Source organism: Manacus vitellinus, unplaced genomic scaffold (genome assembly GCF_001715985.3).
Source record: "Manacus vitellinus isolate BGI_N305 unplaced genomic scaffold, ASM171598v3 scaffold_33_pilon, whole genome shotgun sequence".
NCBI classification, from domain to species: Eukaryota; Metazoa; Chordata; class Aves; order Passeriformes; family Pipridae; genus Manacus; species Manacus vitellinus.
In genome coordinates, this window is record NW_021940478.1 from 6,441,441 (window position 1) to 6,465,944 (window position 24,504).

The following is a 24,504-nucleotide window of genomic DNA, read 5'->3' on the forward strand; positions in this document are numbered from 1 at the left end:
TCAGTATCAGCAGTGACAGCATTCTGAAACCCCTCTTTGGAAGTCTGCTTTCCCTGTCCCCCTCACCCTAATGTGTTCTTTATCTGAACTGCTGCCTTATGTCAAGTTGAAAAGCCATGGAGAGGAAAAAGCAGTTGCAAAGCACAGCATGCACAGCTCCAATGGCTGCGTGACAGCAAGAGGGCTACCCATGCAGAGAAATCTGAACAAGGAGGAAAGCAAAAGGTGCTTAGAAGATATTTACTCTGCTTTTAGTGTTTTTCTGCCTACAGTTTGCTAAAAGCCCAGTTTTTCATAGTCATTAAAGTGCATTTTTTTTCTTTTGTTTCTCTTGGCAGCCTGAGAATATCCTGTGTGTGAACCGAGAGGCAAATCAAATAAAAATTATTGATTTTGGATTGGCAAGAAGGTACATGCATGTGTTTTTACTAATCTTGAATGGATTAGGAAACAATGGAAAAAATATTGCATCTCTACAGTTATGTATTTCATTAATAATGTCCTTCTACTGTTGTTAGGACAAATTAATGTTTTAACAAGGGATATCTTTTAATATGGAATGTTTGGAGCTGAGTGGAAAAAATTTGTTCTGAAGCCTTTTTCAGGTATATGGTTGAAAGAGGGTTGATTCTGACTAAGCAGGCATAAAAGTATCTTGGAACAGCTAAAATGGATAAAACCAGTAGTACATCTTGTCTAGTCTCTTGTCTGCAATATTAAGAGATTCTTCAAAAGAGAGTGTAACGTACCATCAAGGGCTGTTACAATATATCCCATGCTATATCACTTTCTAGTTTAATTAGGTGCCATAACCTCAGTGAAGGATTTACTGGTTAAAAATTTCATGCCTATGATATGGAGAAGTCCCAAAAGGATGGTAAAAGCTGCTCTGAGAAGTCCTTGAAATATGAATTTCTTCCTTTTTATAGCAGTTGCATTTTGCCCTTGTATGATATAAAGCTTGCAAACTGTTTTCATTCGATATATGGGTACACTTCTTTTTACTTTGTACCGTTGTCTGTCCTTGTTTTCCTACTGAATTTCCTTCCAGAATTCCTTTAATAAGACCTGTAATTGATGTTCCCATTTCCTAGATATAAACCCAGAGAAAAGCTTCGAGTTAACTTTGGGACTCCAGAATTTCTTGCTCCTGAAGTTGTGAATTATGAGTTTGTCTCTTTTCCTACAGACATGTGGAGTTTAGGAGTCATTGCTTATATGCTGTAAGTAGGATTCAGTATCTGCTTTGTAAGCTGTTTCTAGGTTGAACTGTGTAAGTCACCCAAGTTTGCTGCTATACTGGCAGATTGAAAAAATCTGAACTCAAGATAGGTAATGTAGACTTCTTTCCAAATTTCATATTGAGCAATCTCTCCTCTTTTCCAATTGCCATGAGCTTTTCTTCTTTGTTTCATTGCATATCCCTCATGAGTGTTTGAGCATCACACTTCCAGAATAATGTAAACTGCTTGGTAAATTCCCAGTGGGTAGTGCAAGAGTGGTCAGAGGTCTGGAAAATATGACCTACCATGAAAGACAGTAATGACTGGTTTATTAGAGAAGAAGGGTAATTATTTAAACATGTAAATAGATGAAAAATGGGAATGATCTAGGGACCTTCTTAGACAATAGCATTTTGCAACACAGGCCAGTAGGGACAGAACAATCATAGGTAGCACACTGGAGGTCATGTACAGGAAGGGGAAAGACAGAAGGACTGAGAGTATTTCTTTCAACTTCAGCCTCAGTGGATTGTCTCCTTTTTTGGGTGATGATGACAACGAGACCCTCAACAATATCCTGGCCTGTAACTGGGATTTTGAAGAAGAGGAATTTCGAAATGTTTCTGATGAGGCCAAAGATTTCATCTCAAAGCTTCTCATCAAGGAAAAATGGTATATAATCCCTATAACTTTGAAATGTGTGTTCCATGCCATCATGACACAACTGTGTCATTTGTGCTGCTCCACTGCAGAACTAATATGACTTAAGTTTTTTATGTCCATGTAGAATATTATAATGCCACTTCATTGGTGTTGTTCATTGTATCCATAAAAGGCTCTGAAGTTACCTGAATATATTTTTTCTGTGAAACAAAACTTAATTCACGGATTAGCTGCCATCTGGCATAGTGTTCTGAAATGACAGCATTGCATGATGGCAGAACACGACCTGTAGCGGATAATTGCTGAACTGTAAGATTCTGAGGAAAACTCTTAATAGCATTCTGTTTTTCCTTTAGCTGGAGATTAAGTGCAACTGCTGCCTTAAAACACCCATGGTTAACAGACCACCAGCTCCACTACAGACTCCAGGTCCCTAAATTTAGATATCCTTGTGCATCTGCTGTTGCCCTCTTGTGTTGCCACATCGCTGTTTGCTTTGACATTTTCCTTAACTTCCTCTGAGTCTTTGTTGCTGATTCATTTCTTGCCATTGTGAGGTGCATGTGCTCCCTTGCTTTTTTTTTTTAGCTGTTCCAATTTGCATGCTCACACTTGCTCATCAGTTCTTGCACATCTGGGAAGAAATATAAGATCATGCAAAGCTGTGTGTTGCTGAGTGGATCTATTTCTTAGCAAAATAAGAGTATTTACAAAATGAACATTGAATTACCATATGAAAAGGATTTTCTAGCTGGGGATGATTCTTATTCCTGCTTTGAAGATCCTTTCAGGCTCTCCTGAAGTCCCACATGAGTCTGATTTCATCCTATCTCTTCCCAAGGGATACCTTTCCCAACAGAGCCTGGAATTTCACCTTGTGCATCTCTTAGTACTTAAGAGCCTTCTTGCCCTTCAGATGTAGCCAGCTTTGTGGGTAGCACAAAAAAATAAGTTGTTTGTTCAAGCGAACAATTCAGTTGGTTTGAGTTGGAGGATCAACAAGACTTTAAATCACTTTGGTTATTCCCATGTTAGGTAGTCAGTAATTTTTCTGGAGATCTATGCTGTTGGTGACCTTGCTGTCGGCTGTTTCTGTGAGTCCACTCTGTGGTTCAGTGGTTTGCAAGGGGATAATTTTAATTAGGTTTCAGAATTTTTACAGCATTTGAAGTGCAATATTCACTTCCTCCTTTGCAGGCAAAGCACATGGATGTTAAATAAAATGACTGCTATGTTGCTGAGGATGTATATGTCAAGGTGCCTTTTGATACACAGCTATCATTAAGAATCAATAGATCATTTGCTAATTTGAAAAATAATGTTATTAAAGTAAGAGCAAAGATTATGATGATAATCAGGCAGTGGTAGCTCTGCTGATGAGGTGGTGTGGGTTCTGGGCAGGATGGACTGAATAGTGCCTTGACAGCTCTGTCCTTGCAGCATGTTCCTGTAATACAGAGTAAGGATAACCAGAATTACTATAAAACAGAATATAATAACATAAGAATATTCTAATTTTCATTGAAATTTCGTTTTCTTTACAATCTCCCAAAACAGTAATGCGATTACTAGAAGATTTATAAGTGTGTGTGCACAGTAAAAATAGGAGAGTTTGTCACAGATAATATCTCTTCAGAGATATCCTCCTCAGATATCCTATGAAACCCATAGCATACAATTTGTCTCCTTTAGTTGGGCTCCAGAGAAGCTCTGATTTCTGTAATATGGGGAACAGACAGTCTTTTCCAAATGCTGCAACAACACAAGCTGGGCTGTGTTGCTTCCCATCACCATTTCTTTTCTCAGGGAAACCCTACCCTAATACAAACCTTACAACTCATGTTGTCCTTTGTATCTTCTCCCGTAGTATTTTTTATTCGTATTTCTTGTGCTTTGCAAGATGGCTTCACTAAACATCTGATGTTGCAGTGTTTTTCTGCCATTACCTTAACTAGAGGTAAGATGTCACTGATCTCCAATTAATGCTCTAATAATGGTATCTTTCTTTTTTTTTGTTGTCGTTTTTCTTTTCCTTTAGAAAAAGGCTGAAGGTCACTGTGTGTCTCAAGCACCCCTGGCTCAATAACCTTTCTGAAAGAGCTGCCAAACAGAAGGTTTGTTTCAGGTCCCAAGTGTTTCTTCAGATGTAAGTGCTGTAGCCCCTGCAGAAGGGATCAGTGGGCAGCCAACAACCTTGCCTAGTCCAAAGTACAGGGTTGAAACTGTATTCACCACCACCATCCCTGCTTCTGTCTGGAAATCATTCAAAATGTAAACTGGCCCTATCACTTATACCAAGTAACAGTAATGTGCAAAAAAATTAATGTGCATGAAGCAATATGTGCTGCAAACCCTGACCATTTTAGAAGGAATGGTTATGCTCCCGCTGGCTCTCATGGGGCAGGATTTCACCCAATAATTTTTCAGTGTTGAAAGCTTTCAGGTTTTCATGCTGTGGTTAGAAGTATAGTTTAAAAAGGGTAGAAATATGAAAAGTAATAACTTTTTAGCAGAGGCACGGGCCAGACCCTCAGGGCAGCTCCACTAACTGTAACAAAATCAAAGCAAGGTGTCCCCTAAAAGAGGCTGCTCCACACTTCTGAGGACCCACTTCTGACAGGGCACTTATCTTCTCTTTTAGCAACCCAAACAATTTTGACAGAGCATCTCTCTCTCTGTCCTTTTTTTCTGGCTCCTTGTCTTTGCCCTTTCATTAACAAACACTTCATTAGTGGTTCTCAGACTGGCTTGGTTGCCTCCCCCCAGGGATCAGGGCGTCTCAAGTCTGCTCTCATGTTCTGTCTCTGGTTTTTGACCAAAGCGTATTCACTCAGCCATTTTAAAATCAGGCTACCTCAGGTGGTGCAGTATCTCCATAAACCAAAACACCAATTCCCGCAACCACTTTTACCAACCACCACAGAAGTTGGTGCCTCTGTTGAAGGACCATGGGAACCACTCAGAGGTTCTGGAGGCCATCTCTGGGCAAAACGTAGTGGAGGGTCAAGATGTGAATTAGACTGAGAACACACACATACACTGTAAAACCACTTCCTTTTAGTAGTGCGTCATGATTAACAACAGGATGCCAAAAGAAAAGTATTCTACCTTTCACCACAAGCAAGTTTTTGATGGTACCATTATCTATCATCTGCTTGGTAGGCAAGTGAGGTGTTGGGTTTTTTTGCAACAAGTTTTGTCCAGAAACATGTGAAAAAGAGTGTATTGTGAGAGGCTGGAAATATTTTTCTGTTTTGACTAAGTAAGATTAGAACAGATTTTATACAGTGCAGTGTAGTAACACAGAAGTTAATGATCTTTAAATCTCAGGGACTTGAAGCTGCTTTTCCATCATACAGTGGAGGCCAGTAAGGACTCAGGTGTCATGATTATATCCTACTTGCTCTCTGAAGTCATATAACTTCCTGATACGGTAGTATCTGAGCATCAACTTCTGTAGTGGAAATCCAGTAGGAATTAATATCTCTTTGTGATTCTCAGTCTTTGTCCTCACTTCACTGGTGCTGACACAGATTGTATGAAGGTTTGTTCTGCTCGCCTGTGTGCTTCTACATAGTAGTTTTCTAAACAAGTTTCCCTGACCTGTTGTAAGACTAGTGTTTTTATATGTATTTCCCATTTCAAGACACTACCTTGTGTCAACAAGCACAGCAATAAAATGGCGAAAATTCTCCTTCTCTAATGCAGGAAGCACTGTATTGCACAATTTTCTATTACAACCAAAGTCAACTCTGAGATAAATTGACAGTCCAAAAGCGGTCAAAATTATTTTCAAATAAACTTTTAATAGCTTTGTAACATAGTAACCTACTCATGATCTAACTTGCAGGAAAATCTGGTTTTGGCTTTAGCGGTGTTATTTCCTCTGCGTGTGTTTTTCTTTTTGGAGTTTATTTGAGCTTACTTAATGAGTGGATCTAAAATCATAGCAGTTTTTAAAGAATAGTCATAGCATATTTTTAAAGAATCCCTTTAGCTATTTTTGTCAGGCAAGTTGTATAGTTACCACATTTAACCCAAAATAATGTACTCAAGTGCCAGTTGATTTAGACCTGGCATTATAAATGCTTGCAGTGGTAACAGAAATAAATGGAGAGGTTTGCAGCATGCCTTTTTATGCTGTGATCTGTATGACAAGAGAGGCAAAAAAGCAGAGTAGCTGCATTTCAAGAGAGACCTCCAGGATCAATTCTCCACTTAACAAAAGGGCCTTGTCTTTATAATGTTGTATAAAAGATTTCACAAAAAAGTGGCTGCAAGAACCCTTTGTAAGCAAGAAGCTTCAGTGCTGCTTACTTTTCTTTATGCACAAAGAAACCACCATGTGGTTGTTCTAGAACACTTAACCAAATAAAAAAATACACTGCTGAATTAACTGGATTCTTGTTTTATGTATTTTGCAGAAAAGCTACTGTGTGGTTGCTGCTGCTAAGAGATTTGAAAATATCAGCAGTCTTGGTGCTTTACCCCCCTGCCATGACTGAGATTTCTCCTAAATGGACCAACAGCGCTTTAGTTGCAGGACAGCAACTAAAGGACAACAAATCCCAGAATTGAGGAGCTGCTTCTTCTCTATTCAGCTGTTGAAAGAAGGAAAATATTTCTCCAGGTTGTAGGAAGGTGTTTCTTCTGGAGCAGCATGTTCTCCATGTCTTGGAGTGCTACATTAGCTTGGTTTCATGAACTTTTCTCTATCTAGTCTTATATCCTCATTTACCTATCAAAGGCTTCTTGAAGTCCAAATTATCATGGAAAATTAACTGTTCCTCATCTCAGCCCAGAAGGAAGTCTGTCACTATGTTATATCTGTAGCCAAGGTTGATTTGAAACCAGAGTCAAATAATTCTGGGGGAAAAAATTGCAGCAAATTTAAAGCTGCCTTATGTAGAAGATTTGAAGTTTGTTTTTCCTATCACATTAAAATGAGTTAAGGATTAGCTCAACCATAGTTAAAGCCATGTAAATGTAACACCAGTGGAAGTGAGAAATGAGCCTTTCCTTGCATGGAGGTGAATTTGCTGCATCTGTGATATGGTATATTTCAGGATTTTTTAGCCTGATGAATTACTGCTTGCTTTAAATACACTTGGATTAATTAAACACGAAACAGAACAAGGCACTATTCATTTGTACCCATGCAAACGCTGTTCTCCAATATGCAAGTAGAATTCAGAGTTATTTTAACAGCAGTGATTTTATAGCAACTAATCTGTTTAATGCTAGTATGACTGATTAGGACCATTGACAAAGAGGAGGCTCAGTGCTTTGCCCATTATAACCTCTGAGTATAGGCCCAAACGAAAATCCACTGTTTTTCTGAAGTGTTCTTATCTTGCTTCCAAGCCTTTCTGACTCTTAACTAGGTAAAAAACTGGGACTCAGAACTGCTGAATTCTTTACCAGAGATTGTTTGAATGTGGCACATCATTAAGTGAATCTGAGCCTTAGTTTCCTAGTCCTGAGGTTAAAATAATGAGACTTATTCCCTGCTCTATATGGCTTTCTTACTGATTGTTTTCAGAACTACATGAAAATGATAGTGAGTATTTTATTCAATGATGCTGATATATTGTGGTGCCTTTAGATTTTCTTTGGTTAACCCAATTGTAATCAAACTACATATTAACATAGCTATCTCTATATATTTATCTATATATTTCATAGGTTTATGTATTTAAATTCTCTCTTTTTTAAAAGGGGATCAACATAAAGACAAAACAGTATTATTCATCACCACCCAATGATTGGTTTTCACACCTTTGTCCTTTCTGGATAGCATTCATATTGAAATAAAAGGGGCCCATTAGTGGGACATAGTGGCCATCACATTCTCTACAGCCAGTTCTATCCAATGTTTTAAAGCCATTGTAGTAGATCTCTTTAGACTATTCCTGTAAATGAATAGGGCTTCTTATAGCTGTGAAATCTGAGAAATGCTGATGTGTTGTACTAGTGGTTGTAAATGCATGAGACCCATTACTACTCTCACGCACTGACACACCATGTAACTTTTATACAATGTAGAGCACTGCCACCTTCAAGTCCTCATCTGTAGTCTTAACTAAAGTGAGCTTTGACAGGGAGAAATTGGAGTTTATTTGGGAAAAAACTGAGTAGTCTCAAAGCAAGAAAACAAGCATATAATTTTTAGGTAGAAACTGGGCTGCTTGTTTTCAATCACAATTTATGTTTGCCTGTAAAAAATAAATAGAAAAGCTGCCTTTCTGTTAGGTCTGGAGTTCCCACTCCTGTTCATTGTAGCTTTTTGTCCAGTAAACAACTCGATGATCAGACTAAAATGCAGCAAACCACTTTGGAATGACAGGATGTCATTATGCACTTTAGTGCCAGTATTGTAGGATTGGGCTGGGACTTTGTTTGTCCTGTGGTATATTTTACATGGATATGAATAAATTGCTTGTAATTTTGAATTTTTTTCACTATACTAAAATAGCAGTGTGACTACAGTCTTTTCTGCTTGTTGCTCAGTTGAATTAAGGGGATTTATCATTTGTTGATATATACATCTGAGTAGTAATTAAGAGCTTAGTGCCATGAAGATCAGCCCAGTGTTAGAGTGTACTGTGCTGAGTCAACCATAAATCCTCCAGGAGCCCTAGGAGAACATGGCCTCTGTTAAGCACATCCACACAGTGCTCTGTCAGAAATAGGCACATGTGGGAGGGTGGAATAGCTGGACGTATTTCCCTCACATTGAGAAGTTAGGCCCTTTGACAAGGCATGTGTTGAAGAGAGGACACCTCACTAGCTTCTGGCTTGTGCAACGGGGCAGTGTGCTTACATAATCAAGGCATTAACTTTCATTCTCAATAGCATGGATAATGATGGTCCCACTCTAGAGTCCTATCTGTAAACTGCCCCACTGTTTCATCCTTGGAACAGCTCCTGCAGTGGGGTTTGAGGTTGAGGGGGGGACAGTTGGAGGAGTTTGGACTGAGGAAGTCTCTACAGTGACTGAAGGTGCCATTTTGTGCCCAGGGTTAAACACAAGCATGGGCCTACAGGTGTACAGTGGAGGAGGAAAGAATCCCAAATGCACTTCTTATTGCCTTATAGACTCTGGATCTGCAGCACTGAGTCAGAAAGGAGGTGTATTACCAAGATTCTTACTGTTATTAAGGGTAAAAATATTATACTGCTGCGTAATCATCACTGCTATGTGTTGCAATGTGCCTGAGAAAAGTGTTTCCAGAGATGTTCATTGGTATCTTGTATCCACCTCAGTAAGAGGAAGAACTTCTTTACATTGAAGGTAGCAGGGCACTGGAACAGGCTGCCCAGGGAGGTCGTGGAGTCTCCCTCTCTGGAGACATTCAAACTCCACTTGGATGCATTCCTGCTCTAGGTGGCCCTGCCTTGTCAGGGGCATTGGACTGGATGATCTCCAAAGGTCCCTTCCAACCCTAACAATTCTGTGATCTTTTCTGGCTGTTGTAATTTTAGTTAAATAATCACTTGACACAGCTTCTTTTTAATGGCTTTCTAATTCTGTCTCATTGCACTTTGAGCAGCATGCTGTTTTGTGTGTGTACGCGGGTGTGCAAGTTTGATTTTGTTTCTGTTTTACTCTACCCTATCCCTGGAAACATTCAAGGTTGAGTTGGATAGGGCTTTGAGCAACCTGATTTAGTGGAAGATGTCATTGCTCATTGCAGGAGGGTTGGACTAGACGATCTTTAAAGGTCCCTTCCAACACAAACTATTCTATGATTCTATGATTTTATGATTTAAATGTGTTCTGTAATGACTAATAGCTAAAGCCTTCTGTGTTAAATTATTGTTTTGACACATCATTATTTATTTTCTACTAGGTAATAATAATAAGGTGCCTAGGTTCTAATAAGTCACCTGCATCTGTTTGAGTTTGCTTATAATAATCTTTTTATGTATTGGCTTATGTGGTTGCATTTGGAGGCTGTGAATTATTGTGCTTGTGAGCAGGTTTGTGTGTGAAAGGCACTATACTAATGTTGTTACTCCATTTAGCTGAATATCCACAGACAGTCAGAGGTGACTGCAGATAACTCAAGAATGATATAGAAACATCAATTGTGGTGGAAGGGATAAAATGCCAAGATGCAGTCTTTGTTTTGCGTGCACCATAGTATTCTTCCTGACATGTAAAAATTAAAGGTCGTTTCATGGGAACATGACAGCTATCACCTGACTCCCATAAAAATTAACATACTGTTATTCCCATTCCTGTAGATACAGGGGGTATACTAGATGCAAGATATACTAGAGCAGTCTAACATTGACATCAGGATTAGAAGCAAAAAGGCACAAGATGGGACACTACTGGTTGTACATTGTAGAGGTTATGAAATGGGTGAAAACTTTTACTGCAGAAAGATGTCCATACTATTATGTCTATGTTTGTGAGCACCTGCAGCCAGTCACTCCTCTGGGTACCCTCACAGCATAAGCAGTTGGCAACTCGGGATAATCCACTCTGGAGACTACAAAAGGAGTTACTTTTTAATTTTATTTTCATATTCCTTCTAATGTTAGAAGCTGAATAAAGTTAAAGCCAAACTAAATACTGCTATAGCTTGATTCCAAGCAGGAATAACAGTGCAACTCTACAGAATTAAATAAGGGAAGTACTAGATCCACCTTTTGTGATGTGAGTAGTACAAGAGCCAAATTCAACTTCCCTGCCTCCCTGCCAAAAAAAAAATCTACTTTGCACCAATCCTGATCAGTAAAAATAAAAAAGAACCTTAATTTTTTTAACAGTTAAGGAATCTCAATCAAGAGACAGTTTTTCTGCAGTGGTTAAATTGCTGCAGTAAGAGTCAAGGTATTTTAGCATTTTGAATTTAATGCTGACACTACAAATCACCGTCGGTCTCTTTCAGCAAAATGTCCCTCACCAACAGGAGTTGTGAGAAAAGAAGGTGTTTGTCAGCTCTTCTCCACTAATGGAGACCTAGAAGCATTGCATGCCCTTCCCCTAGACCCACCAGTGAGCAGGAGAGTTCTCAGCTTGGGAATGGAATGTGTGATAGCAATGGAAGTTTCGCACCCACAGCAGTGATAAACGAATGAGCATTGATGCTTCTAACTCCTTCCAGGGGGGTGATGCATCTTCATGTACTACTTTTATCATCACCGATAGATACTTGTTCTTGTATCTCCTGTGAACAAAACTAAACACTGCATGAATCCATTTAGGGACGTTAGACTGTTTCACCTTCCATGAAGGCTTGGTAGCTGAACAACTAACTACCTGTTTCAAACTTAGATGACAATTGGTAGAGATAACACTTTGTAAATATGTTTTTTAGCTATGTCCATAGAGTTAGTGATCACATTTTGGTGTGGCAGAACTAATGTTTGTGTATCTCACAGCAACTTCTCTTGAATTTAAGTGACAGGTGTGTGGCAACTACATCACAAAGCGCGTGGATTTTCATGTACCTTATCACTTTGGTTTGAATATCTGGTTTTGTAGATTAACTCATGTATCTCTGGTATGTGTTCCTTTGTGAAAACATGAAGCAATCTTGTAAAAAGATGACTGAGGAATAAATGCAGATTTTGTTTACTCCAGAGTTTTTCTTTGCTGTATTTAATATGTCTGTCATTTATACTAGTGACAGAAAGAACCATGAGCTTTTCCCCAAGTGCTCTCTCTAGATACATGAAGAGAAATTTCAATTGAAACAAATATACCTAAGCCAAAGGTAGACTCAGGCTCACAGCTTGTACTCACCCCCTGTAAGAAAGCCTCAGCTCTCTCTGCAAATAAGTGGGACTTGAGGTGATCTCGACTGCAGTCTTGATCTGAATCCTTAAGATCAGGTCACTAAGAAAGAAAGAAGAAATTGCTGAAATTTCTGGTGCTTGGTCAATTAAGGTGGACCTGATGTCCTTTTCTCCCTAAATTGTCACACTTGCACCACTGCCTTATTATTCAGTATTGCTGTCTGGGGGATTCACTTTTACCTTACCCCGTCTAGGTGTTCACTGACTAACAAAACAGTCTGAAATCAGAATGAATGTTTCCCGCAGAGTTAAATCAACCTTCAGCTGGGCTGGCTAGTGAAAAAATAAAGAACAAGAGCAGGAAGCAACCTCTGACTATCACTGGCTTATATTCTGTAAGTAACACTTTTTCTGCCTGGTTTATCTGTAGCTCTGATTGCAGCACATAAGACATTCACCATACTTGAGAAACAACTTTAGCTTCTTACACTGGAAAATTCCCATTCAATATCAGCCTGTATTTGACAAACCTGAAGTTTGCAGATGTAAGACCTAAGCATACATGATGACACCCTCCTGATTAAGCCGTAAGTTAAATCAACCAAAGAGTTGCATTCATCCCCTGGGGAGCTCAGTGTTCCTGGGCCGACATGGAACAAAGCCATCACAATCCAGTTGGCAGAGCTTGGGGGCTGGAGGAATTGACAAGAGGACAATTTTACAGTAGCTGACCACAGGACATGCAGCTGCTGCCCCTTTACCCCTGCTCAAGACAGCCCCAAGACCACCAGCCATTTCAACAGTGCCATGCTGGTTAGCCAAGGCAAAGCCCATTCCGGTAGGTGAGAGATTTCCCTTCCAATATGCAGGCTGCAAAATCTTCACACAAAGGCTTTGTTTCTTCCTTCTGAAAAATGTGTTCTAGCAGGGTCCTTAATGTAGTCAGTGCTGGCAGCGACGCTGAGCTGCTGGGAACGTGGCATTGTGTGTCTGTCTGCATGGGGCCCTGATGAATTCAGTAGGTGTCTGAAAATCTTTTGGGGTGACAGCCCAGAGCAAGTTCCTATGCATGACGAGGCCTTATACATTTGCTCTTCATTTGCCTTTTTTGAAACCAGTTGCTGTGTTTAAGTTTTCAGTGCCTTTGACCCTGGTGTAGGAGTTTTTGTCCATAAAATATTAACATCTGTGCTTTGTAGCTGTTGAGGAAGACTTTACCACAGTACCTTGGTCCTCTCAACAGCTCCTGCTGAATGCGTGCCACTGGCGAAAATAAAATAAATGGGGATAAAATAATGCTCAGCTCCCTGTAAGTGTCTGTAAAGCAACTCCACATTTTTAAAATGTGTTCACTAAGTTCATGTGGTTAAAAGTATGTTGACTATAGGAAAAAAATCCAACAAGGGATATTCATAATTCTTCATTAATTAATACTCAGCCCTTTTTCTCCCCCAATTATTTCAAACACCTGCTCACAGTAAATTTCCTTTGCAATTTTTTAATGCTACTCTAATATTACCCAGAACTTGGAAACATACACTAAGGTTCTCCTATTTTTAATTATTTTCAAATTAATTTTAATTTTCTGAATATTTTCGGTGCTGCCCATTTGTTCAATAAAAATGAATTTTAATTTCAATATTTTTTTCCTTAAAGGCCTCCTAAAGTTTCCAGAGAAACTTTATGGGCTGTTTTAATGAAAGCTTTTGGAAAAGGGACTGGAGATTTCAAAATTCCTCTCTGGAAGGCTCCTCATCCAAAAAAAAGGGGGTGGGAGAAACCCCTTAATCGGGTGACTCACATCTCTTGCATACAGTAGATGTTCATCCAGGAGCAAAACCATCTTGCAGTGCAGGCTAGTGACGTATATTTTTGGCTCTGAGTGACTGCAGCGAGAACTGAGGGTGCCTGGCCATGGACAGGATCAAGCTCTCACAGCTCCAGGCTATGCCATTAGTAGGCCTACTATAAACTTTGCAGAAAGCAAGGAGCATGTTCACCCTTTTTGGATTGGGATGTAAATCAATGAAAGCTTTGGCAGGGAGTGCAGCACATGGGGATCTGACCCCACTGCTGGTGGTGGGACTAACTGCATAGGGAGGCGGTACTGGAGGGTTTGCTCTATGAGTAAATGAGTCATCACCCCCAGCAGTGCCTCTTTGGTGCTGAGTGGGCTGTATCTACCCTCAGGCTTCCAGCTTATGCCCATCATCAGTGAGTGCACAACAAACATCTTTGCTACCATCATGAATCAGATGTGAAGCTGTCTCCAGGGCTCAACATACTGTTGCCTCTTGGGGACACAAAGCTATGACTGTGGCAGAGATGAGGAAGAAAAGGTGAAAGTTGTTATTTTCCAGAGCTGTCCACTCTTTACCAGCTGATTTAAATGCATGTTGTCTCTTTCCTTTAAGTGCCCAATCACTGTTCCATAAACTCTTATCTTTGTCTATCTCTATAACTGATGTAGGTGTGACATCTGACCACTGAAAACAGGTCTGGTGAAGAACCTTCAGGATGACCTCAGTCCTTCAATAACATGAGTATTTTCACAGAGAGGGTACCAAGACACCCCTGCTCTGAACCTTGAATGTGTTCACCCCATTTCAGTCTGTATGACCTCAGGGGTCAAAGATGATGTAGAGACAGGTGGCAGGGTCTTGCTTTGTTCAAATGTGGTGACCTCATTGTGGCAACTGAGATTCCTGCTGCATCACCGTGTCACCTACTACTTGTACCCCTCTGCTTTGTCAGGCAGTACATAATGGGTTCCTAATCCCTCACTGACAAAACTCGCTTCATAGATAACACTTGGGAAAGCCAAACCACTAGACTGTTGAAAGGACCTATTCAACTGGCACTGATATTTGCTAAGTTTCTTCATTTTGCTTCTAGCTTTATTTTTTGTTATGATTCCCTTCTGCAGACTTAAAAAATATCCATTACGAGGAGCTTTCGTCTACTCTGCTCTTAATCCCTGAATATACCCATGTTTCAAGGAGTGGAATTTCTACAATTTCTAATTGTAGAAAGCTATGGCCTGAAATGTCAAATTTAGTCCCACAGGCATTAGTAGACAGAGAAAAAAGCAATAGCAAAAACAATTGCTGCAATAGAAGCAAGTTGGATCCTGACCATGGAAAAGTCCCTGATCCGGAGCCAAAGTTGGCGGTGAGTCGGTCAGTACTACCAGGGTGGCACTGGTAGCAATGGGAAGGCGATGCCCCCATTGTGGGAAGCATTTCAAGAGACGATGTGCAGGTCGTGTGCCAGTTCCCTTTGTCCCTCGCCGGGGCCGGGGAGCCTCAGACGCCCGTGGTCCCCAGCGGAGCCCGGTAGCTGCGTACGGCTGATGCACAGGCGGCACCGGTGACACTGTGCTGCGGGGGCCCGCGCGGCCACGAGGGGTCAGCATTGGCGTTCGTGAGCGGAGGGAATCCTTTGGAAAGGCAAATCGCGCACGGAACCGCCAGCACCGGCTGGGATATGTGGTGCTCTGGCACTCCCAAATCACAGTTAGGAACCGCTGTGCCAGCCCATGCGCGTGGAGATGGGTGGCCTTTAAAATATCTCTGGCTAATATAACGCTGTTTATTTTCAGGTACAAACTGCACTAAATATAGTTTTTAACCTATAACCCCATCCCTAACCTGTCCTTAACACACCAAGTAGGAGGACCCAGGGAAGTGCCTTAGGTGCGATGTCAGGAAAAGATTGGAGGGTTTGCACAGTGTGAGACTGGCCAAGGCAAATGTGGGGAAATGTACTGTGTAGCTGGAGTGCTTCTTACTTACTGCCATTTTACATCATTCTCCCTTTGGCAATAGCACTACCTTAGGTTACCTGCAAAACACAAACAGAAAATAGATGTGATTTAGGATTTGCATGTAAATCAGCTGACAGGAGTAGAAAAATATGAAGAAGCTTGCACACTCCTGCTCTAAATAGAATCACACCATATAGTTTGTGTATTGAGAAAGAATTCCTGTAAGAAGCTTAACACACGATGAGTACTTCTCTACTGGTTTGAATGGGGTGTGAGAACATTAAGCAACTAGGAGGGTTGGTTCTTTGTGTGTGAAAACATTTATTTTTTATTTGCCCTGTGCACAGAAGTCCTGTTGCTGTCCTGAGAGAAAGAGCAAGAATGGAGGTCTCAAGCTCCATATTGTTATCCTCTTTTTATTCATATGGAAGCTGAATTATTATTCATGAAATAAAACAAGAAATTGTATGGTCAGAGAAGGCCTTTGTGATGGCCTTGTCTGATCGTCAGTACACAGATGACATAAGAACTCCCCCAATTATTTTCTTCTTGCACATTTAAAAAAAAAAGGTCTTCTTGTCTGATTTTGTTCACCTTCTAGCTATTGGCTCTTGCTTTACATTTGCCAAACTGAATAAATCTCTACTATCAAATGCCTCCTCGCCTTTGTACTTCTAGACTGACTGTCCAAACCCACTCTCTACTTTCTTTTTACAACAAGCAGGGTGGCTCTTTCCCGTCTTTCACCACAGAACATAAGAAATGTTCTTAAAAGTCTTTTTTTATGTATATATTGGTTTTCTGAAACCATTTTAATACTGCTGGCATTGTAATACAACACAGCATACCAGTAACTGTTACCTCAGCGTCAGGTATAACAGGAGAACAGAACTTATCTCTTCCCACACTCTTGATCACTGTTAGCCTCACTGGCTATTAGGTCACTAAATTTTGGCTATGACCTGCAGGTTGCCAATCAGGTTGCCTGGCTTTCCCTGCTAGCCAGGACAGAAGTTCCCAGCCCACAAGCAGGCCCTTTGTCATCTGGTTAACAACACTGATACACAGGTAGCAGTCCCTGGACTCCAGAAACAACGTCATTTTTCACTGAGTGGCCTCACCTTCTCTCTACATACCAGTTGAATGCCCTGTGTAACAACAGAGCCTCAGGTCAGTCCAGAGGTTTTCCCCCTAGCCATCAACAGGCTGCAGCTACATATTCCTTCAATCAAAGTGTAAATTTCAAAGAAATCAGTAGGGTCAACAGAGGAAAAAGTTGTTAATGGAAATATGACATAAATCAGGGAAGGTGCCATTTGGGTGGGTCAAGGGAAGGTAGGTATCCAAAGGTAGTATGAGAGCAAGATAGAAAGTCCTACACTTTGGCCACAATGATCCCACAAAGTACTACAGGCTGGGGGCAGAGTGGCTGGAAAGGTGCCCAGTAGAAAAGGACTTGGGGGTGCTGGTCAACAGGAAGCTGAACATGAGCCAACAGTATGCCCAGGTGGCCAAGAAGGCCAATGGCACCTTGGGCTATATCAAGAATAGTGTGGCCAGTAGGACCAGGGCAGTGATCATCCTCTTGTACTCGACACTGGTGAGGCCACACCTCAGGTACTGCATTTGATTCTGAGCCCCACACTTTAAAAAAATCATTGAGGTGCTGGAGCGTGTCCAGAGAAGGACAACAAGGCTTGTGGAAGGACTAGAGTACGTGCCTTATGAGGAGCTGAGTGAGCTGGGTTTGTTTAGTCTGGAGGAGAGGACGCTCAGGGGGGACCTCATCGCTCTCTACTACTACCTGTGAAAGGAGGTTGTAGTGAGGTGGGGATCAGACTCTTCTAGAGTTCCTGCAGTGAGAGGACATGAGGAAATGGCCTTAAAATGAGACAGGGGAGATTCAGATTAGATATTATAAAAAATGTTTTCACTGTTAAGGTGGTCAGGCTTTTTTCCACTGTTAGGTTGCCCAGGGAGGTGGTGGAATCACCATCCCTGGATGGTGATATGGTTTAGTGGTTTAGGGGTTACAGTGGTAGTGCTGGTTTGATGATTGGACTTGATGATCTTGTAGGTCTGTTCCAACCTCATGATTCTGTGATTCCATGGTTCTCTAATCCAGCCTTAAGAAAAGTCAGAAATCTGGCTTACTCTAAGCACACGATGTTGATGGAGGATCTCCATCAGTATCATGTTTGCCAGTGTGTAAAAAAATAGTCCTGAGGTTTTATCAGAATTTTTTAAAGTAAGGTCTAAAATATCTGAGACCAAATTCATCTGCTGTCATTCATTCTGGTCTTCCAATCCACAGTTAAGAGAGAGTCTCTTGCTTATGCAGTTTACAATCCAAGCAGATAAACAAGGCAAAGGCATCAAGGAGAGCAGAGGTGCAAAGTGGTTTGACCAGAGTTTGCTTGTCTTCCAGGTTTGGTCACACACTTCCTCTTCAGTCCCATCTCAACAAGCTACATTACCAGCTGCTGGCCATGACCTATCCGTATTATCACAAACCCCTGCCATCCAGGTATGCTTCTTTACATCTAGTGTGCGCCTTCCACAGTCTTCCCTGAGCAAAAACCAAGCTCAGGTGGTAGATCATTGCTAACTTGGCTGATGCTGACAGAGACCAGCTAATAAACATCCAAAAAGCAGCTCTGGTAACAGCTCTGGCAGATGGTAGACAGCAAACATACAGGGTTGGGGTGAAGCTCCTCATGTGCACAGCCAGGCCATCTGCAGTCTGGTGGTTCAGTCAGCATGCTCTGTGGAAAAGCATTAACTCGAGTCTCTGGGACTTATCCCGGCTACAGCTTGTGCTGCCTGCATAAATCCCTGGTATAGACAGGGAATTGGGAAAACCTCCCTTGGAAAAAAAGGGAATGAGAGCTTCAGCAACCCAGTAAGGCAGTGATGAATTGGGTAGAATATTAGTGGATGAAGGATATCAAAAGAAAGGAGTTTGTCACAAATATGCAAAACTGGACAGCAGAAGATGGAAGACATGGGTCACTTACACTTTACTTCCTGACATGGTGATCACCACTGAAGTTATGGCAATGTTATTGGTGATTTTGCTAAACAGGGTCGGGCCCTTTGGCTGCAGGGAAGGATCTCACCGCAGGACAGTGAGAGATCATCCATTGGCCTCATTCTCCTGTGAACCCCAACCCTGTGTTCATGTCTTCTCATTTAAATAATAAAACATCTCCACACTGTACAGTGTGTGCTTAAACCAGCTCTCTTGTACGTGGTAAGATGTCACGAGAGTCTAACTAGCAAAGTTGTGAAGGATGGGCAACCTCCAGAGGCAGCAAAGGTGAGATGGCCGGTGACTTCTCTCCTTGCCACTACTTGCATCAAGAGAACAAGGAACATGTTGAAAGGGCCGGTGTAGCATATGGAGGGAGTTCTTGCTCTTAATTTCTTGAGCAAATTTGTGCACACTCAACATAAAGGCAGCACTGTCAATTTCGAGCATCAAAGCATCACGCCTTCCAAAACCCCGAGAGTGGCTTAAAGATCCTGAGACTTCTTAAAACCAACAAATGTCAATTTCCTTTTATTTTCCTTTGGGTTTTGGAGCCTTTTGGGGAGAATTTTCTTCCTCTTTGTTGTAAAAGTAAGGTTTACCTTCTGCTCTGAATGCACACGAAGGGCCTTATGCACTCCCTTAATTCCAGGTTCTGGGTCTTTAACGGAAACACCAAAAGTCATTAAGATGTGCAATTAAATCACAACCGTGGCTAACACAGCAAATATAAAGGCAAACCCTGCCCTAGAGAACAAAGACTCATTCATTCTGCTTAAATTGGTCTTGAGACTTACTTGCTGCTTCTTTTTTTTTTTCTTTCCCCCCCCCCCCCCCATCTGTATTTCTTCAGAAGGAGGGGGAACTTTCTTGGCTTATGCCACATCCTGGATAGTCAGAAAAGCCTGTGCTCAGCGGCCTGAGTCTGTCTTGCCTCCTGTCTGCCAACCCTCTAGAAAAGTGAGGTTACAGGCAAACATCAGCAATGAGTGAGCAATAATAAAGAGCCTTGATAACTGAGGTAAAGTGACCATTATGCAACTACGAATGATAGGTAGAAAAATAGGAGCCGGAAATGTTGAAAGGCAGCTGAGGTTACATTCCTCATTGGAAATAAAAGGTGAAGGAAGATCAGTTGGCAGCAAGCGCTCTTGCTGCGTATATATAGAGGGATTTGCCAGCAAAGGATATTAATGATCTGAGAGTGAATTGCAAGTCCACAAGGGAAATCTGAACTGAAAATGGAAAAGACAGAAAGCTAGGCAGGGGGATTTGTATCGGGTTAAAATGTCAACATTTGGAGATGGATGAATCACTGGAGCTCAGACTAGGAGGAACAAAAAAACCCACCCTCTCAACAAAGAAACCAAAGGAAACAGCAAAACATAATACCAGTGTCTCCTTTTGTACCAAAATTAAAGCTCTGCCAGCCTGACCTTTTTTTTGGTTGGTCATATTTGTGCAACAGGATTGTCTCAGAGGTGAAAAGTGGTGGTCTACAGAAGGGGACAGATTGCCTCTACCAACTTTCAAAAACTGGGTTTGCTCCTTTTCCCCCACCCCCCTCTTCTTTAAACAGTCAAGAGACACCTCTGTCTCTGTGGTATTCAGTAAGCTCTACCTAACCAAATCTTTGTTACCAGATGAAGGGTATTCAGAAGCTAATCCATCTAAAGGGATCATTGGCCAGGAAAAAGGAAAGGCCACAGTGCAATGTTTGGGGATTTGATTTTTTGGAGACCATAGTTTGTATTGGACTGCTCTGTTCTATAATCCTATCTCTGTTTCTGTCAAAAATATATTACAAGATGTCAAAAACATCTCCTATATTTTTAACTCAGCAGACTTCATTTTGAACATGAGGACTACAAATCTGAAATTTTTGAAACTAAGTAAATTCTGTGCTAGTGCTGCAATTTACAGGATGGGTTGGGACTTTGATTTCATTTTTCTGTTCCTTTTTAGGAGTCAGTTGAGCTTCAGGCATTTTCAGGGCTATTTATTCCTGTTAATCCCTAGAAACTGGCTGAGAGCCTTGGATTTGTCTTCCTCTTTCTGAAATGAAGCATGGTCCACTTGGGTCCTGTAGCTTGCTAATGAAAATAATGGCAGAGCATGAGGCAGGTGAGGGGATGAGAGGAAGACAGGGAGGTCTGTGCTCCCCTCTCCACTCTGCCCCAGCATGGGGCAGGTCACAGAAGAACCTCTCCTGAAGAGACATTCAAGTGTCAGTCCAAGGGACCACATTAAACTGGTACAACATTCCTTTCTCTTTCAAACTGTAGGATTTTTCTATCAAATGGGAATTTTATCAGCGAGATGTGATTTTTGGCTACTCTAAACTTAATTTATTAACAACTTAATCAAAACTTTCAGGCAATTAGCCAAACTTGTTACTTTGTATGGCCAAACTAGAAATTAGTCCTTGTTTCATTGAAGAAAGAGAATCCTTGCAAGTTCCCAAGGATGACTTGGTTTTAGATATCTGAGAAATACAGGTCCACCAAAATCTATTCACCCACCCTGGTTTCACTCACTCTTTTTCCACTTCTAGATGTAAAATACACTGAAGTGTGTGAAAAACTTTTACACGCAGTTCCCACATTTTCCCAAAGCCCAGCCTGTATTTCAGGGGAATTTGTGAGCTAACTTTTCCCCAAAGCCGTCTAGCCTTTGCTGTATAATGTAAAAGAAAGAGTCACGCTACTTCAGGGTCTCACAATGTGGTGTTATCGTTGTTGATTTTCATATTAACTGGAAACTGCTCAAATCTTCCTTAATGTTACCTTTTTGGTGACACTTTCCCTTAAATCCTGGTGGCCTCCCATAAGTATTGCCTCATGAGTTTTTCCTGACATTTTTTCTAAAGTTGTGAATCAATGTTCTACAGCATCAGGATTTGCAGAGAGTTTAAAACAAAACTAAACCACCGGCACAAGTAATAATAGTGTTCCAAAATTTTCCTGTGTGTTTTTGTTGTGTTTAAGCAAAAAGGTCAATTAGAAAAACACCTAATCCAGCTAGGATTGAACGTGACCATTCCCTTGTTCTTACAAGAAAGGCTTAAGACATTAAGAAGTCAAATCTGTGATGAAGGCTCCCGACTTTCATCACTTAGCTCAGTGAATTTTCAATTAAGTCTCCTTGGACTAAAGCAACTGCCAAGCTTGCTTCTATTTTATGACATAAAGTTAGCACCCACAAATTTTCCAGGAGTCCCAACAAGACTGGCTCATTTCTGGAGCATTTCTTTCATCAGGACATGAGAAAGAACAGAATATTTGTGAAGGGTGGGATTCAAGAATAGCACAAGGTATTTATTAACTGGCAACTACAGCAGAAGGCCAGAGGAGTGAGCAGGGAGAGGAGCTGGGCACATGCTCTGAGGAAATTCACCTCTCCAATATTGCAGTGAATACCTCTGACATTGCCCTTCTTTCTTTCTTGTTGTTGTTGTTGTTGTTTAATCTGACTTGTAAAGAAGAACTGGATTTTCACTGGTCTAGAAACTGCCATTTACTAGTTAAAATGCACCCTGGGTCAACGGAGAGCAAAGCCCAGATGCATACAGGCTTTGAGGTAGCTCATTTGAAATGGTGTATCTGTGTCTGCCTGCAGACCTGGCTTCCAGGTTGTGCAAGCCAGACATGAGAACTGAGGGGCAGGGGCTGCTGCTTCTAATCCCAGGGGTCAAACATCTCCTACCAGAAGGTAAAGCCACACAGCTGAACTTCACAGTGCATGAGAAGCCACAGGGCACAGCCGGAAGAAGGCCAGGTAGGTAAACACTGGAAAACCATGCCCCTGCACTTGGAGTGAGAGGTATAAAGGCAGGAGCTTTTGGGAAACACCTAATGTGAAAGGGTCAGGGGGGCTGCCACATCCAACCAGGGCTGGTTCTTGACTTGTGGTGACACTGGCTGAGTCACTACTGGCAAATAGTGTCCCAAGGAAGTCACTGAGACTGCTTCATGTGAGTAATCGCTTTCTGGCGCAGACCTCCCAGCCTGTCTCTCCCGTGCTCTTGGCAATGGTGCTTAGAATGAAAACAAATAAATAAACCCAAAAAACCTCCCTCAAACCCCCAGCAAGTGTTTTCCAACAAGTTCAAAACCTTTAACAAAACATTTGGAACCTATTTTCAGAAAAAGTTCCAAAGGTTTTGCAAAGCCCAGATTTGTCTAGACTCTCCCATCCTCGGCACAGGGAAACAGGGTGAATGGATAGGGTGTGATATGGATTTTTTTGAAAGTTTGTTTGGATTTCAGGAAGTGAACAAGATAAGCCAAATGGCCCTTTCCTGCTTTTGCTCTTTTAATACTTTTTTTCTCTCTCTAAGTCTTGACAAGAAGTGTTTGAACTAAAGGAACTCAGATGAGTTTGTTGAGTTCCCCCCACCCCTCACCTCTCTGCTAAAAACCCACCCACACCTGTGACTGGGAGATAGCACCAAATCAGTCTTTACAATTTGAACCCTTGGGCACATATGAAAGCTGTTTCCTTTGTCATTTCCACAACATAGAAAATTGTTTTCCTTCTTTTTCCATCTCGTTCAAAACTTGCAAGGAGGCAGTGGGGAATAATCCCCTGGGGACTTCAGGATGCACCAGAGGCATGAAGGGTTTGATCCAGAGAGGAAGAAAAGGAATATTCCCCATTGCATTAAGAGCTGCATGTGCTGATGTGCGAAGGAGCCTTTTGATGTCACATAAGCTTTGCTGCCAGGAAAGCCTGAGCAAAGAGAAGTTGGAGAAGTGGGTCTCCAGCCCAGCCATCCCACGCCTGATGAAGAGGTCTGCATAATGACAAGAAATCACTTCTCCTCTGTACAGGTTTTTCCCTAAGCACACTCACTGGCTTGGCATATGATCTGATGAAAGAAACTTCATGATACCTCCATTTTTACATAGTTTGATGTATCCATGAGTGCAAAGGTGCCTAACCCAAACACAGCCCTTCATGTCATAAGCTGGACACACCTCTGAATTTTAACTGTAAGAAATCTGGATTTCATACTGATGCATTTATATCCACAAACTGGTTTCTGTGAGCACCCCCATCTAGAATAAAACATTTTTAAAAAAGAGAAAATAATCTATCCCAGTATAAATTAATTGTCTTTCGCGACCACACAACTCCAGCACTACCATGTCACTCTCCTTTCCTCCTAGGTCCCTGGCCTTGCTCAGGTACATAAATTTAAAAAAAAAAAATAAAATTGCCTACCCTGCTTTGTAGCAGAGTTTTAATATTTGATCAGAAAAACCTTTGTAATCCTGAATATTATTGTAACTTTGAGGCTGGGGAAATAAATTCTGCTCCTCTGCTGGAACATACTGACCTTCCTACCCTGTTGTTTATTTGTACAATGTGAACTAATTTCTTATTTGAAATCTACACCACCTAAAAGCATTTTGTAGAACTATATTTTAATGTAGCTTGGTAAACTGACTGTAGAAGTTGCTTGGTGGTTTCTTGGTATTTAAAAGTCATTTACTATAGTAGAGACTTTTCCACCAGCAGATGTTACCATAGCATAACAGGACAACGGAGAAGGACCACACTAGACAGGATATTAATGCAGCTAAAGGAATGTAAAGGGTTAATTCACCAAATAGATAACCTTTGGAAAGATACACAGTAAATGCTCAGAACATTTTGAAATCTGTAGCAGCTAAGTGAGCAACTTGTCACACAGGATCTATAATGGCAGGACATTGTTTTGAGGCAGAATTTCTTTTTGCTATATCAGGAAATCTGTACTGTTCCTGTAAGAGTTTCTGAAAATTTATTTTTTTTTGTTGTTGCAGGTTACTAAGTTGTTTGCAGATGGTGGTCCTTTCTTTGAAGATACATCCATGTTGTGAAAATGTAAGTATTGAAAAAAATCTGAATAAAATACTCATAGCAGTACAAACATCTGCCCTTCCAAGTGGCTTCATCTCAGCTTTGGAGATCTTTAAAATGGAGGAGGGGCAGTTTATTTTCCAAATTTCTTAAGTTCTTACCCTTTTTGATGAGGCTGTCAACAGCGTTATCTAGGCTCCAACATGACATAGCTTTGGAGA

General features: G+C 41.2%; 1 protein-coding gene across 1 annotated transcript in view; it reads left to right on the top strand.

Moving 5' to 3' along the window:
* Positions 1-11,483, top strand: part of MYLK4 (myosin light chain kinase family member 4) — a 33,145-nt gene extending 21,662 nt beyond the window's left edge. The window contains exons 9-14 of the mRNA XM_018076869.2: positions 339-409; positions 1,095-1,223; positions 1,743-1,895; positions 2,243-2,315; positions 3,925-4,000; positions 6,311-11,483. Coding sequence (XP_017932358.1) covers positions 339-409; positions 1,095-1,223; positions 1,743-1,895; positions 2,243-2,315; positions 3,925-3,972 — 474 coding nt within the window. The 3' untranslated portion in view covers positions 3,973-4,000; positions 6,311-11,483. The remainder of the gene's footprint in view (positions 1-338; positions 410-1,094; positions 1,224-1,742; positions 1,896-2,242; positions 2,316-3,924; positions 4,001-6,310) is intronic.
* Positions 11,484-24,504: the final 13,021 nt, after the last annotated feature.